This window comes from Chenopodium quinoa, unplaced genomic scaffold, assembly GCF_001683475.1.
Source record: "Chenopodium quinoa cultivar QQ74 unplaced genomic scaffold, ASM168347v1, whole genome shotgun sequence".
NCBI lineage: Eukaryota > Viridiplantae > Streptophyta > Magnoliopsida > Caryophyllales > Amaranthaceae > Chenopodium > Chenopodium quinoa.
Window position 1 is genome coordinate 4,550,508 of NW_018745286.1, and position 19,614 is coordinate 4,570,121.

General features: G+C 34.7%; 1 protein-coding gene across 1 annotated transcript; it reads left to right on the top strand.

Annotated features, from left to right (window-relative positions):
- The first annotated feature begins 908 nt into the window (after window positions 1–908).
- On the top strand, window positions 909–15,704 carry LOC110711982. The gene is made up of 22 exons (XM_021890420.1): window positions 909–1,195; window positions 2,812–3,369; window positions 3,476–3,738; window positions 3,865–3,957; window positions 4,201–4,335; window positions 4,423–4,544; window positions 4,738–4,902; window positions 5,993–6,098; window positions 6,458–6,563; window positions 6,662–6,772; window positions 7,855–8,018; window positions 8,876–8,993; window positions 9,577–9,801; window positions 11,611–11,801; window positions 12,211–12,378; window positions 12,497–12,602; window positions 12,832–12,969; window positions 13,095–13,253; window positions 13,829–14,035; window positions 14,592–14,786; window positions 14,873–14,944; window positions 15,064–15,704. Exons 1-22 carry the CDS (start codon window positions 1,148–1,150, stop codon window positions 15,220–15,222), a joined length of 3,609 nt encoding a protein of 1,202 aa, XP_021746112.1. The 5' UTR covers window positions 909–1,147; the 3' UTR covers window positions 15,223–15,704.
- Window positions 15,705–19,614: the final 3,910 nt, after the last annotated feature.

A 19,614-nucleotide genomic window follows, 5' to 3' on the forward strand; every position in this document is an offset into this window, starting at 1 on the left:
CACAAACCAAAAAACAACCTTCCATGATGATATTGTAATTAACGTTAAAACTTCTAAAATGAGCTTAACAAAGCAGGATCATGACTATAATACAAGCTTAACAAATCAGCTGCTCTAAAAACCTACCCCCCTGGCTGTCCTACCCGTTCCTAATCCTCCTTAAACAACAGAGGGAATTCATCAAAATACACCGTCATGATGTCCTTGTTAATCTAGGCATAAAAGTCCTTGCCATATGTCAGATTTTTTTTACAAATCAAGTTAACCAGGTACAACAGCCGAAATCCGGAATCTTTACCTCCGTTGACCATTGGAGTACTTTACTTGCAACTAATTGAAGTTCAATACTCTTTTTGCAACTTTGGCCAAAGTTTAGTACTCTATTGTAGTATTAACTCCGTCTTTAAATATATTTTTATTATATTAATCTTTTATATTTCTTTATAATATATAATTGCAAATATTAATGGTTGAAGTTGTCAAAAAACAGTTGTATATTGACATAGTACCGGTCAAAGTATTGCTATTATTATGCAACGAAGGGAGTAACTTACTACTCACTCACTCGTAAGTCACACTTGAGTCGCAAGTCAAATTGTCAATGCATTGAGGTTTGCCGTTCGCGTAATAAGATTAAAGGGTCGTTTGGTTGGATTTTTTAGAATGGATTGGAATGGAGTTAGAATCCATTCTATCTAGTTTTTTGTTTGGTTGAGGTTTTTAGTAATGTAATCTCATACCCAAGGAATTCTAACTACCCCCATACCCATGGAATCTCATACTCACCCCTCCCTCTAAGATTTACAATCCATTATATTAATAAAAGATATAATCCATTCCAACAATAAAACCAAATAACTTTGAATTAGTATGGGTCTTAGAATCCATACCTCTCAGGTATGAGATTCTATACCAATCCATTCCAACTTGATGAACCAAACACCCCTAAGTGATTAACGACCCCAATATTTTTTAATTGAAAAAAAAATTCAAAATTGAAGAAATAAATAAACCCACAAATTTTCGTCAAACTAGCCGTTACCCCCAAGCGCTCCTCACCATCCTTCTACTGGTTTGTTCCTCCAACCAGCAATTCCACGAAACTTGTCAAATTCATTTTCTCTGAACTCAATTTCTGAAATTCCAAATGTTTGCTCAAGGTTTGGATCAAACTGCTATCAATTGGATTAAACAGGTACTCTTTCACTAGATTTTTGGGTGTTTTCTTTTAATTGCTTTGATTTTAATTCGTTTCATTAGATTTCCGTTTATAGAAATTTAAATGTCAAAATTTATCATAAATAATTGCTAATTTTTGTAGGAAAAAGGGTAACAAACGCTTAATTCAGTACCGAAATTCTAACAATTTCGTGTTTTTTTTTTGTTTTTTTTCTTCTTCTTTGTTGTTGTTGTTTTTTCCTTTTCGATTTTATTTTTTAGTTGATTTCAGAAATTTTGGATTTTTAATCGTAATTTGAAGGATACAAGAACCCAAATTTATTCAAAGAATGATTATAAAATATGAACCACTTAATTTACTGACGGTAGTGATTAAGGGTCGTCGGAAAACGCCGAAGAAAATTGCCCAGATGAATATAGTTGCATATTAATTCACCAAGAACACAACAAGAAATGATGGGAAATGAAAAAATTTAGAGTTAAATAAAATTAAATTCATGTTAAAGTAATTTAAAGTATAATCTGGGAATGAATTGGGAGTATAAAAAATTAATTAACTAATCTGTTAGAAGACCGAGGATTGCATGTGTTAAGATAATTTAGAGAGAGTAAGTGGAGAGTTCAGAAAGTGGAAAGGATGAAGATCAAGAAAATTAGCTAGGGAGAAAACTAGGGTTTTTTACTTTCTAAACAGAAAATTTCAAATTTGTTTCGATTGTTTATGAAGTAAATTAATGGTCTAATTTGGAATTTTAATCAGTTTTTGTGATTAGAAACTGAATATATCATTTATAAATGGCTAAATCTTGAATGTAATGGGAAGGTAGAAAATAGATAGAGATAACTCGATAAGTATAAAAAAGAGTTAAAGCTCGCTTTTGTTCACCTCGGTTTAGGATAAATAAGTTATGAGTTCAAATAATAAAAGTGATATAATAATTTCGAATAAGTTCCGATTAGGGTAAGGGAAGGGCTACTTAGTGGAGTATAAATTAGAACTAATAAAAATTCTAATTTGGTCTAATAGATTCAAATGAATTAGTCCGGATAAGTTCAGCTATACAGATAAGTGAGAATCAAATGAATGAACACACAAGGCTATGAGTACTTTAGTAGATGATTTGAATTTGTTTTGATTGTATTATGATGTATTCTGTGTTTTGGTAATATAATTTGATTTAATTTATAAATGTGGTTGGAATTATTACAGCCTCTGAATTTTGGCCTTAATTTTGAATTCCATGGGGAGATAAAAGGAAAAAAAGAAATTTGCTGAAATGTTTCAGTGGCAACAAATTTTTAACCAACTCTAGGGTGTTGGATGTATATCAATATTTTTTTTCCCATCAACTTGGTTCATTTAATTAGCCACTTGCATAATTTAGTCATGTTTGGGATTTTAGCATAATGCATGATTTTCTAAAATTACTGAGCAACCGAAACAACTGTAATTCAAATTACATTGCAAAATAGGCCATGCATGTGTGATTGCTGAAATTACCAACTAACTAAAACTAGCATCATTCAAATTATATTGTAGAAACTTACATATGTGGTGGTTATTTTTGTTGGAGTATTAATGAATGCTGCATATGTTGATATGATCAAATCTGTGATTTTTAAAAATACTAGGGCAAAGAGGATGTGATGGAGGCTGGACCTTCCTCAGTGGATAACTTTGAGTATGGAACAGTTTTTAAATCATCTCCACTTCTTCGCAGTGGAAGCAATTATATGTCACCCAAAACCTTACCTCCTTTAAAGTTCCATTCTGGTTTGCTTGGCAAACATAGTACGTCAACTTTTGATCTATGTGAATCCGACAAACATACTGTCAGTAATGACAGCGATGAAGAAAGTGTTGCTTCAGCCCCATATGATATGGATGGTTATTTTTCTGAGAATTTCGACCAAGACTTTTCCAGGTGCAACGATATCAAAGATTTTGAGAAGCCCATTCTTCATGACAATGATGAAGAAATCACTGATTTACAAGCTAGCACAAATTTGAGAAGCAAACAGCCAGTGGCTTTGATAAATAGAGGATCATCTAACGTTGATCTTAAAGTGGAGTTGCCAAAGGCTACCAAGAGATTCAGTGATATGGTGCTTAATAAACACGAGGAGCACTACATGACTCCAGATAGTTGTCATCATCCTCTCAATAATGTTTACCCTCTTAACGCACAGGTCAGATTGAACATTTTGCTTTAAGATGTACAGATGAAAATCTGAAGTTTTATGGAGCACTTGATGACGCAATTTTTGACATTTTTAGCCAATTTTCTCATTGTAGGATACTTTCTTTAATCGTAGTAAATATAATGATGTAGGAGACTTGGGTACCCCGAGTGCTCCTCCGGTCAATGCTGATGGAGAGGAGGAGGTACATGAGCCTAAAGATGAAAAGAAATACACGACTGTAATGGATGGTACAATGGATGGATTAACCAGCAATGGACTATACATGCCCGGAGTTGGAGATTGCTATGATGAGTCTAAGCCAATTATATCAGAAATAACATCAGAAACTTTGGAATACAATGATTTAATAGAAAAGTATGCTACACTATTGGTTCTTTGACTAATTGCCTTGTGCCTTATTTCTTCATGGAGCAATACTAATGTGGTTTATTGGTCATCTATCTAGTATGGTAAATAGATTTCTGTCTTTTATCTTTTCAGAATAAATCATGCAACCACTTCCGTGAAAGAAGAAATGCTCACACCCCACTTTATGCCAGAGATTATGAATCCACCTCCTTGTTATGATACTAGGTACCTTTTTTTTTTTTTTTTTGGTTAACCAATATTTATATCCAATTTTCCGTATTTTAGCTCGTATGTATTATCAATTGGTGATTGAGAAAGTAATTATTGTACTCGTATGTATAATGTATTATCAGTTGGTTATTGAGAAGTTCATTCTGCAGTTTGTATCTAACATTATAAGCAGCAAAGCGAAACTGTTTTCTGATATTTAATCATTTGTTATCTTGTCTGACATGCAAAATCCTACAGTGGCCAACATGCCTTCCAAACCCTTGTAGCATATGATGCCTGCATTCGACTATGCTTGCATGCATGGTCAAAAGGCTGCCCAGATGCACCCGAGTTTCTACGTGATGAATGCCTTATCCTTCGGACAGCTTTTGGGTATGCCACCTTTTGGATGTTTGAATTGTGAAGTGTAGAATAAGTGGTTGTCATGCTAAACTCTTTAATTTACGTGGGTAATTTTAGGCTGAACAAGATCCTGCTACATCCACTTGGTATGCAGACAGAAAAAGGTGGAGACTATAAGACTGCAGAAGAAACATGCTGTAGGAAGCCAAATAAAGTACTCCACAAGATTAGGGTGGAAGGTAGGTTCATGCTTCACTTACATTTATTTCTGTTGTGTGCTCTATTGAATGTCTGTACTTTGAAATAATAAGCTCCACCTCTGAAATTCTGCTATGAAATACTATGGAGTTGGAGTCTGCTTCTGTCTTCAGAATGTCCTAATTTCATTCTGAAAATTTTTGAATGGTCATGTGACTCTTATTATTGTGGCAGTGAAAAAGCTACGCATTATACCAAGAAAAAAACTTAAGAGCACGTTCTCGCAGCGAGGTGCGTTATACATGCAAACAGGAACAGAGTATGTGCGACATGTTTCGTCACTAGTGAAAACCAGCATCAACTCATTTATGAACTCGTCATTATCCCTTACACGTGAAGGTCTGTGGTGTAAATTACCAGTACAAATTTTTTTTTGACAATTGACAGCTTATTTTTCATGCATACATTTTAGATAAGATTAAAGTTGACAATTTGCTCTCAAAAAAAAAAAAAAAACATTGACATAATTATATTGCTTAGGAGACATTCACCCTGAACTTCGTACAAAATTCTTGAGACGATGATAAGTCCTTTTAATGTAGCTCAACTATTGATTCTAAAGGTGTGTCATTATGTATTAACATGTATATGTGAGAAGAAGAATATAAAGTGAAAATAAGATAGAGTGTTTGTATGAGGCCTGTAGTGCTTTACTACCTTAAGATATTTGTATGCAGAAAAAGAAATAGAATAAATAGGATGCATTAATTTGAAGTCTTAAGTAATGCCTTTCCTTACTTCTTCTACAGTTTAAGAATTTACTTGATTGAGGTTTGTCCGATTGAGTTAATTTGGGAGACACCTTAGGAATTATATAGAGCCGTTTGAAGACTTTTTATTATTTCCCGTCTTAAGTAATGCATTTCCTTACTTCTTCTACGGTTTAAGAATTTGCGTGATTGAGGTTTGTCCAATTAAGCTTAATTTGGGAGACACCTTGGGAATAATATAGAGCTGTTTGAAAATTTTCACTTCAGTAAGATCTTTTGCGAGGAATCGAAAACTCTTCTCTGAAGTATTTACACCATTACAGAGGGAGTTGCTGGTTCATTCTCTCAAAAAATCTACTAAAGTCACTGTAGGTTCCACAATCGTTTTGCTACTCTTTAAAGGTCTAAATGCAAATTTTGAATTTTATATAATGTGTGAAGAACATTGTTCACTTGAAGAGCATTTTACAATGACACATTAACATGTGCATAGTGGCAAAAGAACTAATTATGTGCAGAACCTAATTTGGGGGTCTCTTGTGAACATTCCATGCCATATTACACTTTAGGTGGGAGCCTTAGCCTTGTACCTTAACTGTGCTTTTAAGGAAAGAGTAAATATCATCTGTGGGCCTCTCATCTCTATTATGATTCATTTAAGTTGCATGCTTCTAAATCTGTGTTACTTCCATGTCAATGATGTCTTACCATGTTTTCAGAGCCTCTGTCATGCATATTCTTTCTAAAGAGCTCCACGGAAGATGCTCAAATTGATTCTGGCTCGGCAGTATGCTTACATTCAGGAATTGGCGAGTACCATGACTTGTAAGTTTGGTTATTTTATTTTGACCCCTTTTCAGGTTACATTGCTGTTTGTTGTAAAATTTATTGCGAAAAACTCTTAGCAATATAATTAAGCTGTAAACAGATTCAATGAAGTAATGAGTCATACTAAACTGATATACGAAGTATTACTATTAATTATAAATGTCACTAATATATGCACCTTCTAAATTTTCTTTCATAGTCCCATAATGGTTTGTTTTTAATTTTGTTTACCTGTATGTTGTCAATAAGTTGTATTACTAAAGTTTAGCATGGAAACATAATTAATCCAACTAGGCATATAATTAAGATATTATTCGAAAAGATGGTGAAAAACTTATGTGTTCCTGTATTTTCAGCTTTCCAGAAAGTCAAGGGGATGTTCTTCACGTTGAAGTTAGAGATACAAAACAAATGACCCTTGGTCATGCTTCCATTCCACTTTCAGTGCTAGCTGAGAACCCTGTATGTATCCTTTTCAAGATATACATTATTCATTTTACAGGATGCTCAATCTCCCCACATGTGGCATACTGACTTTTGTACATGTTCATATCAAGCAGAGTGACAAAGTTCGATGGTGGCCTATCTACCACGATGACCATGAGTGCATTGGAAAGATCCAACTTTTTATGGCTAGTTTAATTACAGATGAAGAAGGTAGACATACGAAGGTCTGGTTCCCTTACTTGCATCCTGATTAATATCATGTGTTTTAGATGGAGCTGTTCCTTTTCTATATGGAAGATGCACACATGGAAGATTTTTTTTTTCTTTCTTTCTTTCTGTTTTTACTATTACTAATTTACTAGTATCTGGTCACTGTGAAACTGTTATATTTTCCCATAGCTCTTCTCACATCCCTTGCACCTCTCTGAGAGTACTTCGTAACAAGAACTGAGGGGCTGATTATTCTGTTCATAGTGAACCGCAGAGAAAAATATGGTTCAGATCATTTTGGAACACATGTCTTAGGTATAATAAAATACCCCCTCCCCCCCCCCCCCCCGGCACTCAGGAAAAGAATTGTGTACTTTACCTTGCAAGCTAGCTAAACAGAATATCTCTGTTATAAATGTTCCAGATGAAGAATTCTAAACTCACCAGAAAATATAGGTTTAACAAAGGCAATGTTTACTCTTTGAAAGATACTCCATCCATGCTAATTCTTTTCATGATAGGGTTTGACACCAAAAATAAGGATAAATTATTGGTGCCTTGGTGGGAGAGAGGGGGGGGGTATTGGGGCTTGGCATTTGATAGTTGGAATACTCTTTTCGGTTAACGATGCATATCATAATAAGCTTTGACTTGACAAGATTATTAACGGTAGAATATACTCTTTATTAAAAACGATGCATATCATAATAAGCTTTGACTTGACACGATTATTAAAGGTAGAATATTGGTGGGGTATAAAATGTGGTAGATATTATGGAATATAAAATGTGCCTTGGTGGGAGAGGAGAGGGGGGGTGTATTGTGGCTTGGCATTTGATAGTTGGAATACTCTTTTCGGTTAACGATGCATATCATAATAAGCTTTGACTTGACACGATTATTAAAGGTAGAATATTGGTGGGGTTTAAAATGTGGTAGATATTATGGAATAAAAACATATATAATTAAACTTACAATTCAAATAGTTTCAGTTAATCCTACTGTTTATCCTAAGGCATTCAGCTGCATACTTTTATATTAGGTATACTAATGCATACTTGCGTACTTATCTTTCTCTGTTATTTACATGTTACAGAGTAGTGCTGTCGTTGAAACTCTTGCATATGATATGTTGCTGGAAGCTGCAATGCGTGCACAACACTTCCATTCACGCAATTTGTGTTTATGTGGTCCTTGGAAATGGTTGTTAAATGAGTTTGCAGACTATTATGGGGTACCAGATTCTTACACAAAGTTAAGGTACTAAACATAGGTGAAGCTTTTCAACTACTATGCTTCCATTTTACATATACCTCAATATGCTTCCATTTTACGTACCTCTTCTTATTATTAAATATATTTTACAAATATTGGTTTATTAATTTATAGTAATCAAAATTGTAGGAAGGTGTCCCGAGCTCTCATTCTAATTTTCCTATATTTACTATATAAGAATAATTCTGCAAATAAAAAATGTGAACCAACTTCCTATTCGTTCAAACCAACAGTTAAGAGAGAGATGAAACAATTAAAAGAAAGGGACAATAGGGCTTGAAAAGAGAAAGGAGAATATAAAGTAATAGGTTCCGAAGCTTGCAACTAAATGGTGACCTGAGTAAGATATATAGAGAGTAGTTTAGGGGGGAATGGACAGAAGCTGTCTACTGGTTATTACTTGTGGATTTTCCTTAATGGAAGCCAAGACTCGGATAGTGTGGGAATTGGTAAGAGACATATACACCAACTCCAAAGGTTTCACTGGAAGGTCATTTACTAAAATTTAGTCATGAATATAACAGATAAATGTAGGTATTCAATGATTCAGATCTCAATCTTGAGTTTTAAAGAATTTCCCTCTGCTTTAATTTGGAGGATGGAGCATGGACTCGATTACTGAGAGAAAAGAGGAATGAGTCAATAGGAAAGGTCGTAGAAGACGATACTTTTTTTTTTTTTTTTTTTTTATAATTTATATCCTTTCAGGTATCAATAGGTGCTAGATTTTAGATCACAATTGTTAATTGAATCATGTTATATTTAGGAACTTGCTCGGTTTTTACATATCCTTGTGAAAATTCCCTTTATGAAGTCTTTTATTAACTGTAATGTACTATTAGGTATCTTCTGTATGTTATGAAAGTGGCTACTCCAACAAAAGAATGCTTGGAGCTTGTACTGGAATTGCTTATGCCTGTTATAAAAGCTAGAGATGAAAAAAGATTAAATAGACAAGAGGTAAATTCCCTATGACAATCTTTATTTGGAATTTCGTTTCAAAAGAAGTATCTCTTATCTAAGAGATTAAGTGGTATGCTAATCAGATCTCAAGGATCACATTGCATCAGGTATTTCATGCATCATAGTTTGAGAATCACGTATACAGCACTTCAGGATAAGAATCCAAATTTTGTCTTGTCACCATCTTTCAATGTATTCTTATTGTTAGTCAGTAATTCCAAGCTAAGTCTCTTCTAAATGGATACAAGTTTTGCACCAAAATTTAAATGACATAGCTCCATTTTTTTATTGCATGATTTGCATCATCTAACACCAGAACATATTGGAAACACTTTACCCAACTTTTGATTTTGGCATCTTTGCTTCTTTTGACCTAATTTACCATTATGATGCCTACTTTTTTTATATGCTTGTAAAGAGCAATCTATATTATATCATGTAACTAGAATAATATTCTTGGGGCCAGGGCCTCAGTTCACCCACTAGAAATTTGTCACTTGTTAGAATATGTAAATTGCATTGTGGAGGTGTATTTTCCATTCTTATGGTTTGTTGGCCACTTGGCCTGCCCTTCATGCAGAAAACCATTTTCTTGGAATGCGAAACACAAGTTGAGACTCTCTTGGCAACTGTTTTTGAAAATTACAAGTCATTGGATGAACAATCAGCCACGGGTTTGACAGATTCACTAACTCCGGTACCGGAGACTGCGTCCATAGCTTTGGCTCCAGCAGTGCAAGTTTACTCCCTTCTTCATGATATTCTTTCCCAAGATGCACAGGCAGTCTTACAGAAGCATTTGCAGGTGATAGCAATAGTTTTTATAGCTAAATGCATTATCCTTTTATTATGTGGATTATATGGATGCACTTAGTAACTAGCACTGTTACTGAATTCTAAAATGTGATTATCCATGCATGTGCTCCAAACCTCCTTGTAATTAAAAGTTCTTTTATTTTACTGATAATCTCCATATAATTTCGTCTGAATGTTGCATATTGTTGCTATTCATTACTGAGGTAAATACTATACATTTCTTATTTGCCAAAAAAGCATCAGTACATGAGTACATCTCCTATTGTCAATGTTGAACAAATTTGGTTTGAAGCTATGCTTTTTTCATGCTTCAAGTCAGTCCAAAAGAACTTCTCCTCTTTATTAGCAGCAATTTGGTTTGAATCTATGGTGTTTCTCCTTTCTGACTCTATAATGCATTTTTTCATGCTTCAAGTCAGTCCTAAAGAACTTTCACCTCTTTAATTGCGGCAATGTAGTGTTTTCCCATGCTTCTTTCAAGGTTTTTTTTAAATTTCTTGTCATGCCATATCTTGCAACTGTTTTGAGGTAAAGGGAGTATCTTTGATGCTTGAACCACCAGAACATTTACATGATGTGACGATAAACCCTAAGAATTGAAGTTGGAGCAAGCACATTTTACTGTCTTTTTAGGTTAACATATGCTTTAAATATATGTAAGCAAATACACACAATTATTTAAAAATTTATTTAATAATTAAGATCTTATTGTGTTAGTGTGTTACACTGGATTTATATATACTTAAGTGTTGTATTCGGGAATCAACTTGGTATAAAAAGCATTCAGAACTTAAAACTTTAAAAGTGACAAAGACTTTATTAGATAAATCGAATACTCCATTGTATTTATTTTTTTAGATTACCCAACCTGATTAACTCTGAAACCAAACTGATTCCTAAAAAAAGTTGACTTTCTTCAAATAGTGAGATTATTTCTTGCCATCCCTCTTCAAGACTATTTAAATATATGTGTTAACTATTTGATATTGGAATCAAGAATCTGATTATGAAGCATGAGGCAAATATGTGGTTCTTACGATATTGCTTAATTGGCGTACTTGCGGTGGACATGTATAGGCATCTAGTTATGTATCAATGGCAGCCATTTATGTGAAAACTTTGGAGGCTTTTGATGAAATGTTGGGTTGGTGTCACTATCTCACAATCACCATGAAGGGAATTTGATGGAGTATATCTTTATTTTAAAGGAATACTTTCCGGTTTGGTAGTAGTATGTAACAGCAAGGCCATGGACAGAAGGCCAACTTTGTTTTTCAGTAGTTTTTAGAGCTAGTGTCTTGGCAAAATAACTAAATAAGTACCAACCGAAACTATTCTGATATCACTCTCTGCAAGAATAAAGAATAATTTGAGCTAGGCTGTTAAATAAGATTTGGCCATTTGGGTCATGTTATGGTGATGAGTCATTTAATTTGGTTTCAGAGTTAATCACCATGGGACAGATTTAGGTCTTTTGTCAATTAACTTATTATTGTTACTTAATATTAGACCCTCGTGACTTTTTTGCTTGGATCGATTTTGGTACAGCTTATTATTGGTTGATGTAAATTTGGATTCAAATCAGGGGTAATGTCGTCAGGGTCAGTTATGCTAGATGTAGATGTATAGTCCATAGAAGTATATGACAATCTCCTGTCATATGGAAGAATAAAGGCCATCTCTGTCTTTTCTCTTTGAATGTAAAATTTACTGAAGACCTAGAAACATTCTTACATTAGTTAAAAAAAAAGAAGCTAATGGCTGAATAATAATCTCTGACTCCTTGCTAAAATGTCAGACTGCAGCTCTGAAAAGGTGTCGAAGGCATATGTTAGAGGCAGATGAATTCATGTCAAGCAACTCTGAGAATATCCTGACAGACCCAATATCTATCTCCACAGCATATATGAAGATAAAGAACCTTTGCATCAACATAGGTAGAGAGATTTTAGCAGACATCAAGATCCACAATCAGCATATACTTCCCAGGTATTGTTTTCTATCTATGTACATCTCGATTACATGATACTCAGCCATGCTTTCTGCTATTCTTCTATAGTTCTATATATTTATAATAAGCAAATTATCAAGGCCTTTTAATTATGGAAATTGATATATAGCCGTAAGGGCTGCATATAAGGAGCTTTAAGTGGAAAATGATAAATGAAATATAAAATTCATTATACTGAAGTACGTGTGATGTTGTCTTGCATTCCTAAAATAATACCAAATTAGGAAAGATATTAAATTCTTATTTTCAGCCTTAAGGGCTGCATACATCATTACCCTTAAATTATACCAAGTATGTTAGTTGTGAAATCTGCTTTCCTTTTTTCTTTAGTCTTCTTTCAAGAAGGATCCTTCAATTGCCTGATACCTCTTTTGCTCATGTGATCAGTTCAATTGACCTTTCAAACATTACTGCTACCGTTTGTAGCACTGAATTGTCAAAGAGGCTTAAAGGGTTCCTTGCAGCATGTCTTCCATCAGGTCCTTTGCCACATGTGAATGAACTTCTGGCAGCAATTTCTGATTTTGAGAGGGATCTGGAAACATGGAAAGTAAGGTACATAAAAAGAGTTTTCAGTCCTGAAAAGCAATCTACATTAACTTATGAGGCCAAGTTACAATGTTGCCTGATTTCCTCTACTATAACTTGTCTAATTGAAATGTAATATTTACAGTCCTATTCAAGGTGGTGTAGACTGCAAGGATCTATTCCACAATTATATAATGGTGTGGATACAAGAGATGCAACTTGAAATGCTAGATCTATGCAAGGCAGAAAAGGTATGCTGCCTGTTGCGTGTTTATAATATTTAGAGTAATATCAAATTTTTGCTTACCATCCCTTATGGATATTGGAGCAGCATGCACCATTGTCTGGCATCTCCCTTCGGAATATATAATTAATTGGGGATGGGAAGCAGCTTCAAAGCAACTCGAATTAGTTTTGTCTTGAAATGCTGTAGCCTAGCAATTTAATTAATATGAATTTCAATTTACTTGCCTGTTGCAGACACCATGGTCTGGGATAACAACCAACCTCTCTACCTCACCATTCACAGAGGATATGTATTCAAAGATAAAGAATGCCTTAACACAGTATGAAATGGTTATCAGCCGGTGGCCTCAGTACTCGTTAGTTTTGGAAAGTGTAAGCTCAGTACACAAACTGTGAGATATGTATGCCAACAAAAAACAAAGACCTTTCATCAGATTATATGCATCTGTGAAACTTTGTTCTCGTTTCAGTAATTCTAACAAATTGCATTCTTGAAGGCTGTTGCTGATATCGAGAGAGCAATCTTAAAAGCACTGGAAAAGCAGTATAGTGATACTTTGGCTCCTTTAAAAGACAGCATTCCGAAGAAGCTTGGTATGCATGTTCAGAAACTGGCTAGACGACAGTCAGTAATAATCTATGTGGTCCCAAATCAAGTGAGTTAATATGCATATTTCTCTAGTGCATGCATTAGAATAGTGTTCCATAACAGTGCTCGTTCAACATCATTTTGACGTTTTATAATAGTTCAAATGCAGCAATGATGTGCACCTTACTAATATTAAGAATACTGCAAATGCTTGGTACTCTTCTAAAAAATTTAATGCTTGTATTAGTACTGCTTATGGATCCATAGCTGTGAGAACAATATAGAATTTGGAGGGTATTATTGTTTTTTAAATTTTTGGCTCTCATTCATTCCGAATCTTCATCAGAAATGTCTTTTGGTTAGGGATATATTGAATTTGATGTTGTATTAAACATTGAACTTCATGCTAACATTGCACCATTCAATTGAGAAGGTGACAATTTTTTGAGAGGGAATAAACATTCCATAGAAAAGAAATTCATATAGGAATCTGTCATGGAAAACTTTCTGATTTCCTGCTGTTTAAAAGTATTTCCTGTTTTCATGTTTTCTGCTATGGTTCAGTTTTGGATATACATGCAGCCAAATGTCCTGAGATAAATTGCAGATTATTAAGTGTTTGTCCATTTCAAAACATTGCAGCTGGGTACTTTTATAAACACTGTCAAGAGAATGGTTGAAGTTCTACATTCTCAAGTTGAGGATATATTAAAAACCTGGGCTTCATGTTTGCCCACAATTGGCGGTGAAAAGTTGTCCTATGGGGAGCAGATGAACGGTATAACTGTTTTGCTGAAGACAAAGTACAAAAACTACATGCAGGCTTTAGTGACCAAACTTTATAGCAATGTAAGTCCCTTTTTATGTCTTTATTCTCTCACTCGAATTTGTACTATAAAAGAACCATTCAGCAGAAGCCTCTGCATTGTTTATTTGGTGTCTTTCTGGGGTGTTTAGGGGAAGGGGGGGGGGGGTGTTGCTAGTTACGATTGCTTTCCTTTTACGACATATATTATACACTATTTGTTGAAGCAGAGAATTTTGTTCAATAAATGGTTGAAACTTTCTTTTAAAATATATTTATGAAACTATATCTCCTAGAATTTATTTGATTGCCAGATTGAGAAAATGTTGTATGTAGCTACTAAAGTTTGTTTGAGACGCGTTTGATTTATAGGAAAATATTTGGAATTGAATTTTATCTATGATAGTAACTTCGAAGTATATTTTGATGGAAATCATCTTTGTAGTTCTGTTTTTCCATTGGTTCCTTGCTAGTGGAAGATGAGATAAAGAAAGTTGCTAACTGCTTGCAAATAAGTGTCAAAAAAGCATTTTTTCAAAGAACATTATTATGTGGTTAGAGGAAAAGGAAGGGAATACACTGACAGAATTATTGCTGCAGATGCAAGCTAATCGAAACACACAGCTTAAGAGAATCCTGGAAGAAACAGCAGACTCGGACAGTGAGCCTGAGGTTCGTGAGAGAATGTTGATGCTGAACTCCCAACTGATTGATTCAATAGCCAATTTACATGACGTTTTCCCAAGTCAAATATTTGTGGCACTTTGTCGTGGATTTTGGGATAGAATGGGGCAGGTATGAAAGGGAAGAAAAATTCATTTTATCAAACTATGCCATAATCACTGGTGGTCTTATGTATATTTGCTCATATTTTCCTTCAGAGTGTATTAAGGTTCCTCGAGGGAAGGAAAGAGAACCGTGTCTGGTACAAAGGATCATATTATGCCCTTGGGGTAAGTAAATTATTTGCTTTACATTTGATGTTTTTTAGTGATGTTTGGTTGGATGTACGAGGAGACAACAACATATAAATCTAGTTGTAGAATGCCTGAGTTGGTGTTCTGTTTTTCAGATATTAGACGATGTATTTGCTTCCCAGATGCAACGATTGCAAGGAAACTTCCTACAGGAGAAAGATATAGAACCGCCCAGGTCGGTGGTGGAGGCTCGCTCCATGCTTTGTAGAGATGGAACAAACGGAACAAATCAATCAAATTATTTCTATATCTAGTATGCCACTGTGCCCCACACCCCCACCCCCCCCCCCCTACATTTTGTGTAATCAATTATCTGTCTATTCTTTTTAAATTCTGTTGTATTATGTATAGTCATGTATTTTTCCCTTTATTTTTTTATTCTTTGTGTACATAAAACGAGTCACATTATGATAGATAGTTCAATTGAAAATAACTACTACATTCATTTCAAAAAAAAAAAAAATGTCCTGGTGTTCGTGCTTAGATTGCCCTGACAAATTTGGGGTACTGGTTTGACAGTATTGCTTGATCATTATTTATTAGAGTATTTATACAAAACCTGAAACAATCTTCTTTAAAATACCATATCCATAAATAGATATATTCACTAAATTTATTATTCTCTTAAATTTATTATTCTCTTAAATATATCTTGACATAGATAATATTAAACTTATTATTCTCTTAAATATCAATGTATCCCACATATATTTTCCGATATGGATTATATTATATCTCATATCTCTAACACCTCCCTCAATTATATCGGCAGTAAATCAGTAATACAAATGTTACGATTGAAAATTCTTGTCTTGGTTGATCTTGAAATGCACTGCCCTATTGATGTCGCATTATTTATTTATTTATTTATTTATTTATTTATTTATTTATTTTTAAACGGTGAGAAAGTTCATCTTTTTGAACTCATCAATCACATCAGAACGTCATTCCTTTTAACTTACAAATATATCATTATAACAAGAAAGTTCATCTTTTTGAGCTCATCAATCAAATCATAACGTCATTCTTTTCAAATCTGCAAATATATCATTATAACATAAACACATTTTCAATTTGACTTCATCATATTTTTTTTAATATTAGTTTTTGAGAGCAAAACCAAACTCACAACCAAAGGAGTAAAATGATGCACATGGAAAACCATTTAATCTTGTCTTAAGGGCGAATCTAAGTTCAACTGGATCAATTAACCCCACTTATGTTTAAAAAATTATTTATTGTTACACATATTTAAAAGGAAAAACTATCAAAAATAAAATGACCTTTGGGAGGTCTTCCAAAAATAAAACGACCTTTTGATTATTCCATAATAAAACGACATTTGATATATATCTGCTCAAAATAGAATAAAAAACCGGCAACCTTTTTAAAAGGATAAACCGGACACGTGTCGTATTGAGATTGGTTAAGTTTTTTTTTTTTTTAGGAAAATTGATAAAAATAATACCAACTTTTTCCCATTCGCTCAAAATAATTCCAACTTTTAATTATTTTTTAATAAATCCGAACTTTTGGGGTCATTCGCTCAAAATGGTCTTAAGTGACCGGTTACCTATTAAAGATGTAATTTTTTTTAAGGTTTAATTGACACGTGTCAGCACTTTATAGGTTAAAAAATTAAAAATAAATAAATAAATAAAATCCCACACGCAACCCCACCGGCCACCACTACCATTTCGGCAACCCACCTTCCTAAATCCCAGCCAGGTTCCCCCGTCCTCACCCCTCATCGGAATCGTTGTAATTGGGTGTCGAATCTCTGTAATTGGTGGTGAATTAGATGTTGTGGGGCTGTTGGGTTGCCGCAGCTTTGATTGCACCATTGCGATGGCTGGTGGTTGTTGTTGGGGTTGTGCGACTGCTGCGATTTGAAGAGGGGTTGCGGGGTTGCTGTGTTGCTGCGCCAAGAGGTGAGATGGCTGATTTTTCATTGGCTAGGCGGCGATGGTGGTTGTTTGGTGGAGATGCGGACTGCGTTGCTGGGTGTAGGTAGGGGGTTTGGGGGTGTTTAATTTGGTGGTTCAGGGGTAAGGAAGGGGCGTCGCCGTCGCCGGTGCGGGGGAGTTGGTTCTGGGCGCTGGCGGGGATGGCGGTCACGGGAGGGGCTGTGACCGGCGGTGAGGAGGTGATCGTGGATGGGGCTGGGTTTTTTTTTATTTTTTTATTTTAAGTTTTTTTTTTATTTTGAGTTGGGATTATTTTTACCAAAGTTGGGATTATTTTTACCAAATTTTTTTTTTTTTAAATATTAACTTTTTTCTTTTTAAGAATATGATTTTAATTTTTTTTTAAAAAAAATAAAAATTTCCCTCCCCCTTCCCGTTCAGCCCTTCCACCTCCCTCCCTTCCGTTCACTCCTCCCCTACTAGAAATTGGTGGGGATTTTAGTGCTTTCGATGGAGAGTAGCTGGGATTTTTGGGTTTAGTAACCCCCCATCCCAGAATTCCGCTCAATGGAGGGTTTGGTTTTGTAGGGGAAGAGGGCTTGTTGAGGCACGTATCGGGTGGGGGAAAAGGAGCAATGTTAAGGTGGGGAAAAGGGAGAACGGCTGACAGGAGAGGAGTCTGGGTTGGTGGTTGTCGGGGGAAGGGGCTTTGGACGAGAAAGGGCGGTTGACGAGAGGAGGGTTGTTAACGGGGTGCTGTTGGGTGGTTATTTTTAATCAATTTTTTAAAATTGTAAAATGTAAAAATTAAAAAAATATATATCCAATCACATTGTGACACGTGTCACAATTAACCAATTCAATAGGTTACCAACCGGTCATGTTCTATTTTGAGAAGATGTATGTCAAAGGTCATTTTATTTTGGAATAATTAAAAGGTTGCTTTTTGTTTTTGAAAGATAGCCCAAAGGTTGTTCTATTTTTGACAATTTTTCCTATTTAAAACATGAAGAAATAATGATTCCATAACATTGAATTATTTAACATGAAAATTATGAGTTTTCTATCGATACATATAATTATATTTTCTCCGTTTTCTTTTAGATACAACACTTTCCATTAATGGAAATGTCATATTAAATGAGGAAATGCTTTTTGGTAACATTTTTATTTTCTCTTTGGTGAATTGTGAAAAAAAAAAAAAGAATTTATTATATTTAGTAATCATGAATAATTAATAATTATATTAACTTACTTATGACATTATTGATAAATTTTTAACTATAGTTAGGTTTTTTTTTTTAACATTTAAATTATTTTAGAAGTAATTTATAAAAAGAAAAATCACCCCCACCAGTCATCTACCTCTCCCTTGGCCCCTCACTCCTATTGAAGACTGTCGAAACCACCACCACTCCCACCGAAAACCACCACTACACCCATAGAAACCACCACACACACACACACTCTCTCTTCAATTCTGAAATTTTCTCCCACAATTTACCAAGAACACCCCAAGAACCTTAGTTTTCTTTTCTCTTTCTTCATTGATCCTCACATATCTTTGATTTCGTCCAACTCTCAACTCGTATTAACTATTTGCATCACAATATCATTAATCGATCATACTCTTGGGTGAGCATGGTTGGGTGTTTTAGTGGTGGTAGTTTAAGAAGTTTTATAGGAGTGGTGGAAGATTCCACGGTTTTTTGGTAGGGTGGTGGTGGTTTCGGGAAATTTCAGTGGGAGTGATGAGTATTTCAGTGGTTTTTAGTGAGAATGGAGGTGGTTTTGGTGGGCATAGTGGGGATTTGGTGGTTTTCGTTGGGGTGTTAGTGGTTTCCGATGGAGGTGGTGGTGTTGTAGGCGTCGATTGAAGCGCGCCTACTTAAGCATGTGTGAATATGCTTGGCAATCATAGGATGCGGGATTTGACATTATATAATAAGGGACAAATAAAATAGGGAGCCGCCAACAAGATTTTAAGGAACTTGTAAACAGTTCACGGATCATATTAAGGCAACCACGAATAAGGGACAACGATAGGCAACTACGATTGACCCGTGAAGGTTACACCCCATTCATAATCCATGAGATTACTAACTCCATATGATTCAGAACCACGAAAGAAGGATCGGGGATGGTGGTACAAAGTGAGTCATGGAAGTCACATTCACCCGTATTGGCCTCTACTCGATTCTTATAGTAAAAAGTATTTCCTACAATCTTAAAGGCATACAAACAAAGATTCAATTTGCTCCAAACTAAATTAGTCTAAATTGGTTGAATATTAATGCACACATAATTCTAAATATCAGTGATCACTTAATTAAGCAACAAGATTAAAAAGGAACCTAAATCGGTCGTCCAAATCATCTTATTAGTCGTGATTTTCATTTACATATTCCCTTTAAACATGCAATATGGTGATCAATAAATATAATAGAACAAACATTAATATTGGAAGCAATTTAACCATAATAAATCCAACAATTAATATATGACAAATATAATAAAAATCGTTAGATATATAATAAGAACAAAAGGAACATGGCTCTTACTTTGCTTGCTTTTGCTTGCTACTTTCATGCCTTGGCTAAAGTACGGAACTTCGGCAAAGTACGGACTCCGGGGAGTGCTTAAAGGATGAATTGTGGAATTTGGAAGGCAAGTGTTTAGGCGAGAGCATAAGAGAGAAAGAGTGTGTAAATTGGTGCCCCAAGACTATAAATGAGCCTC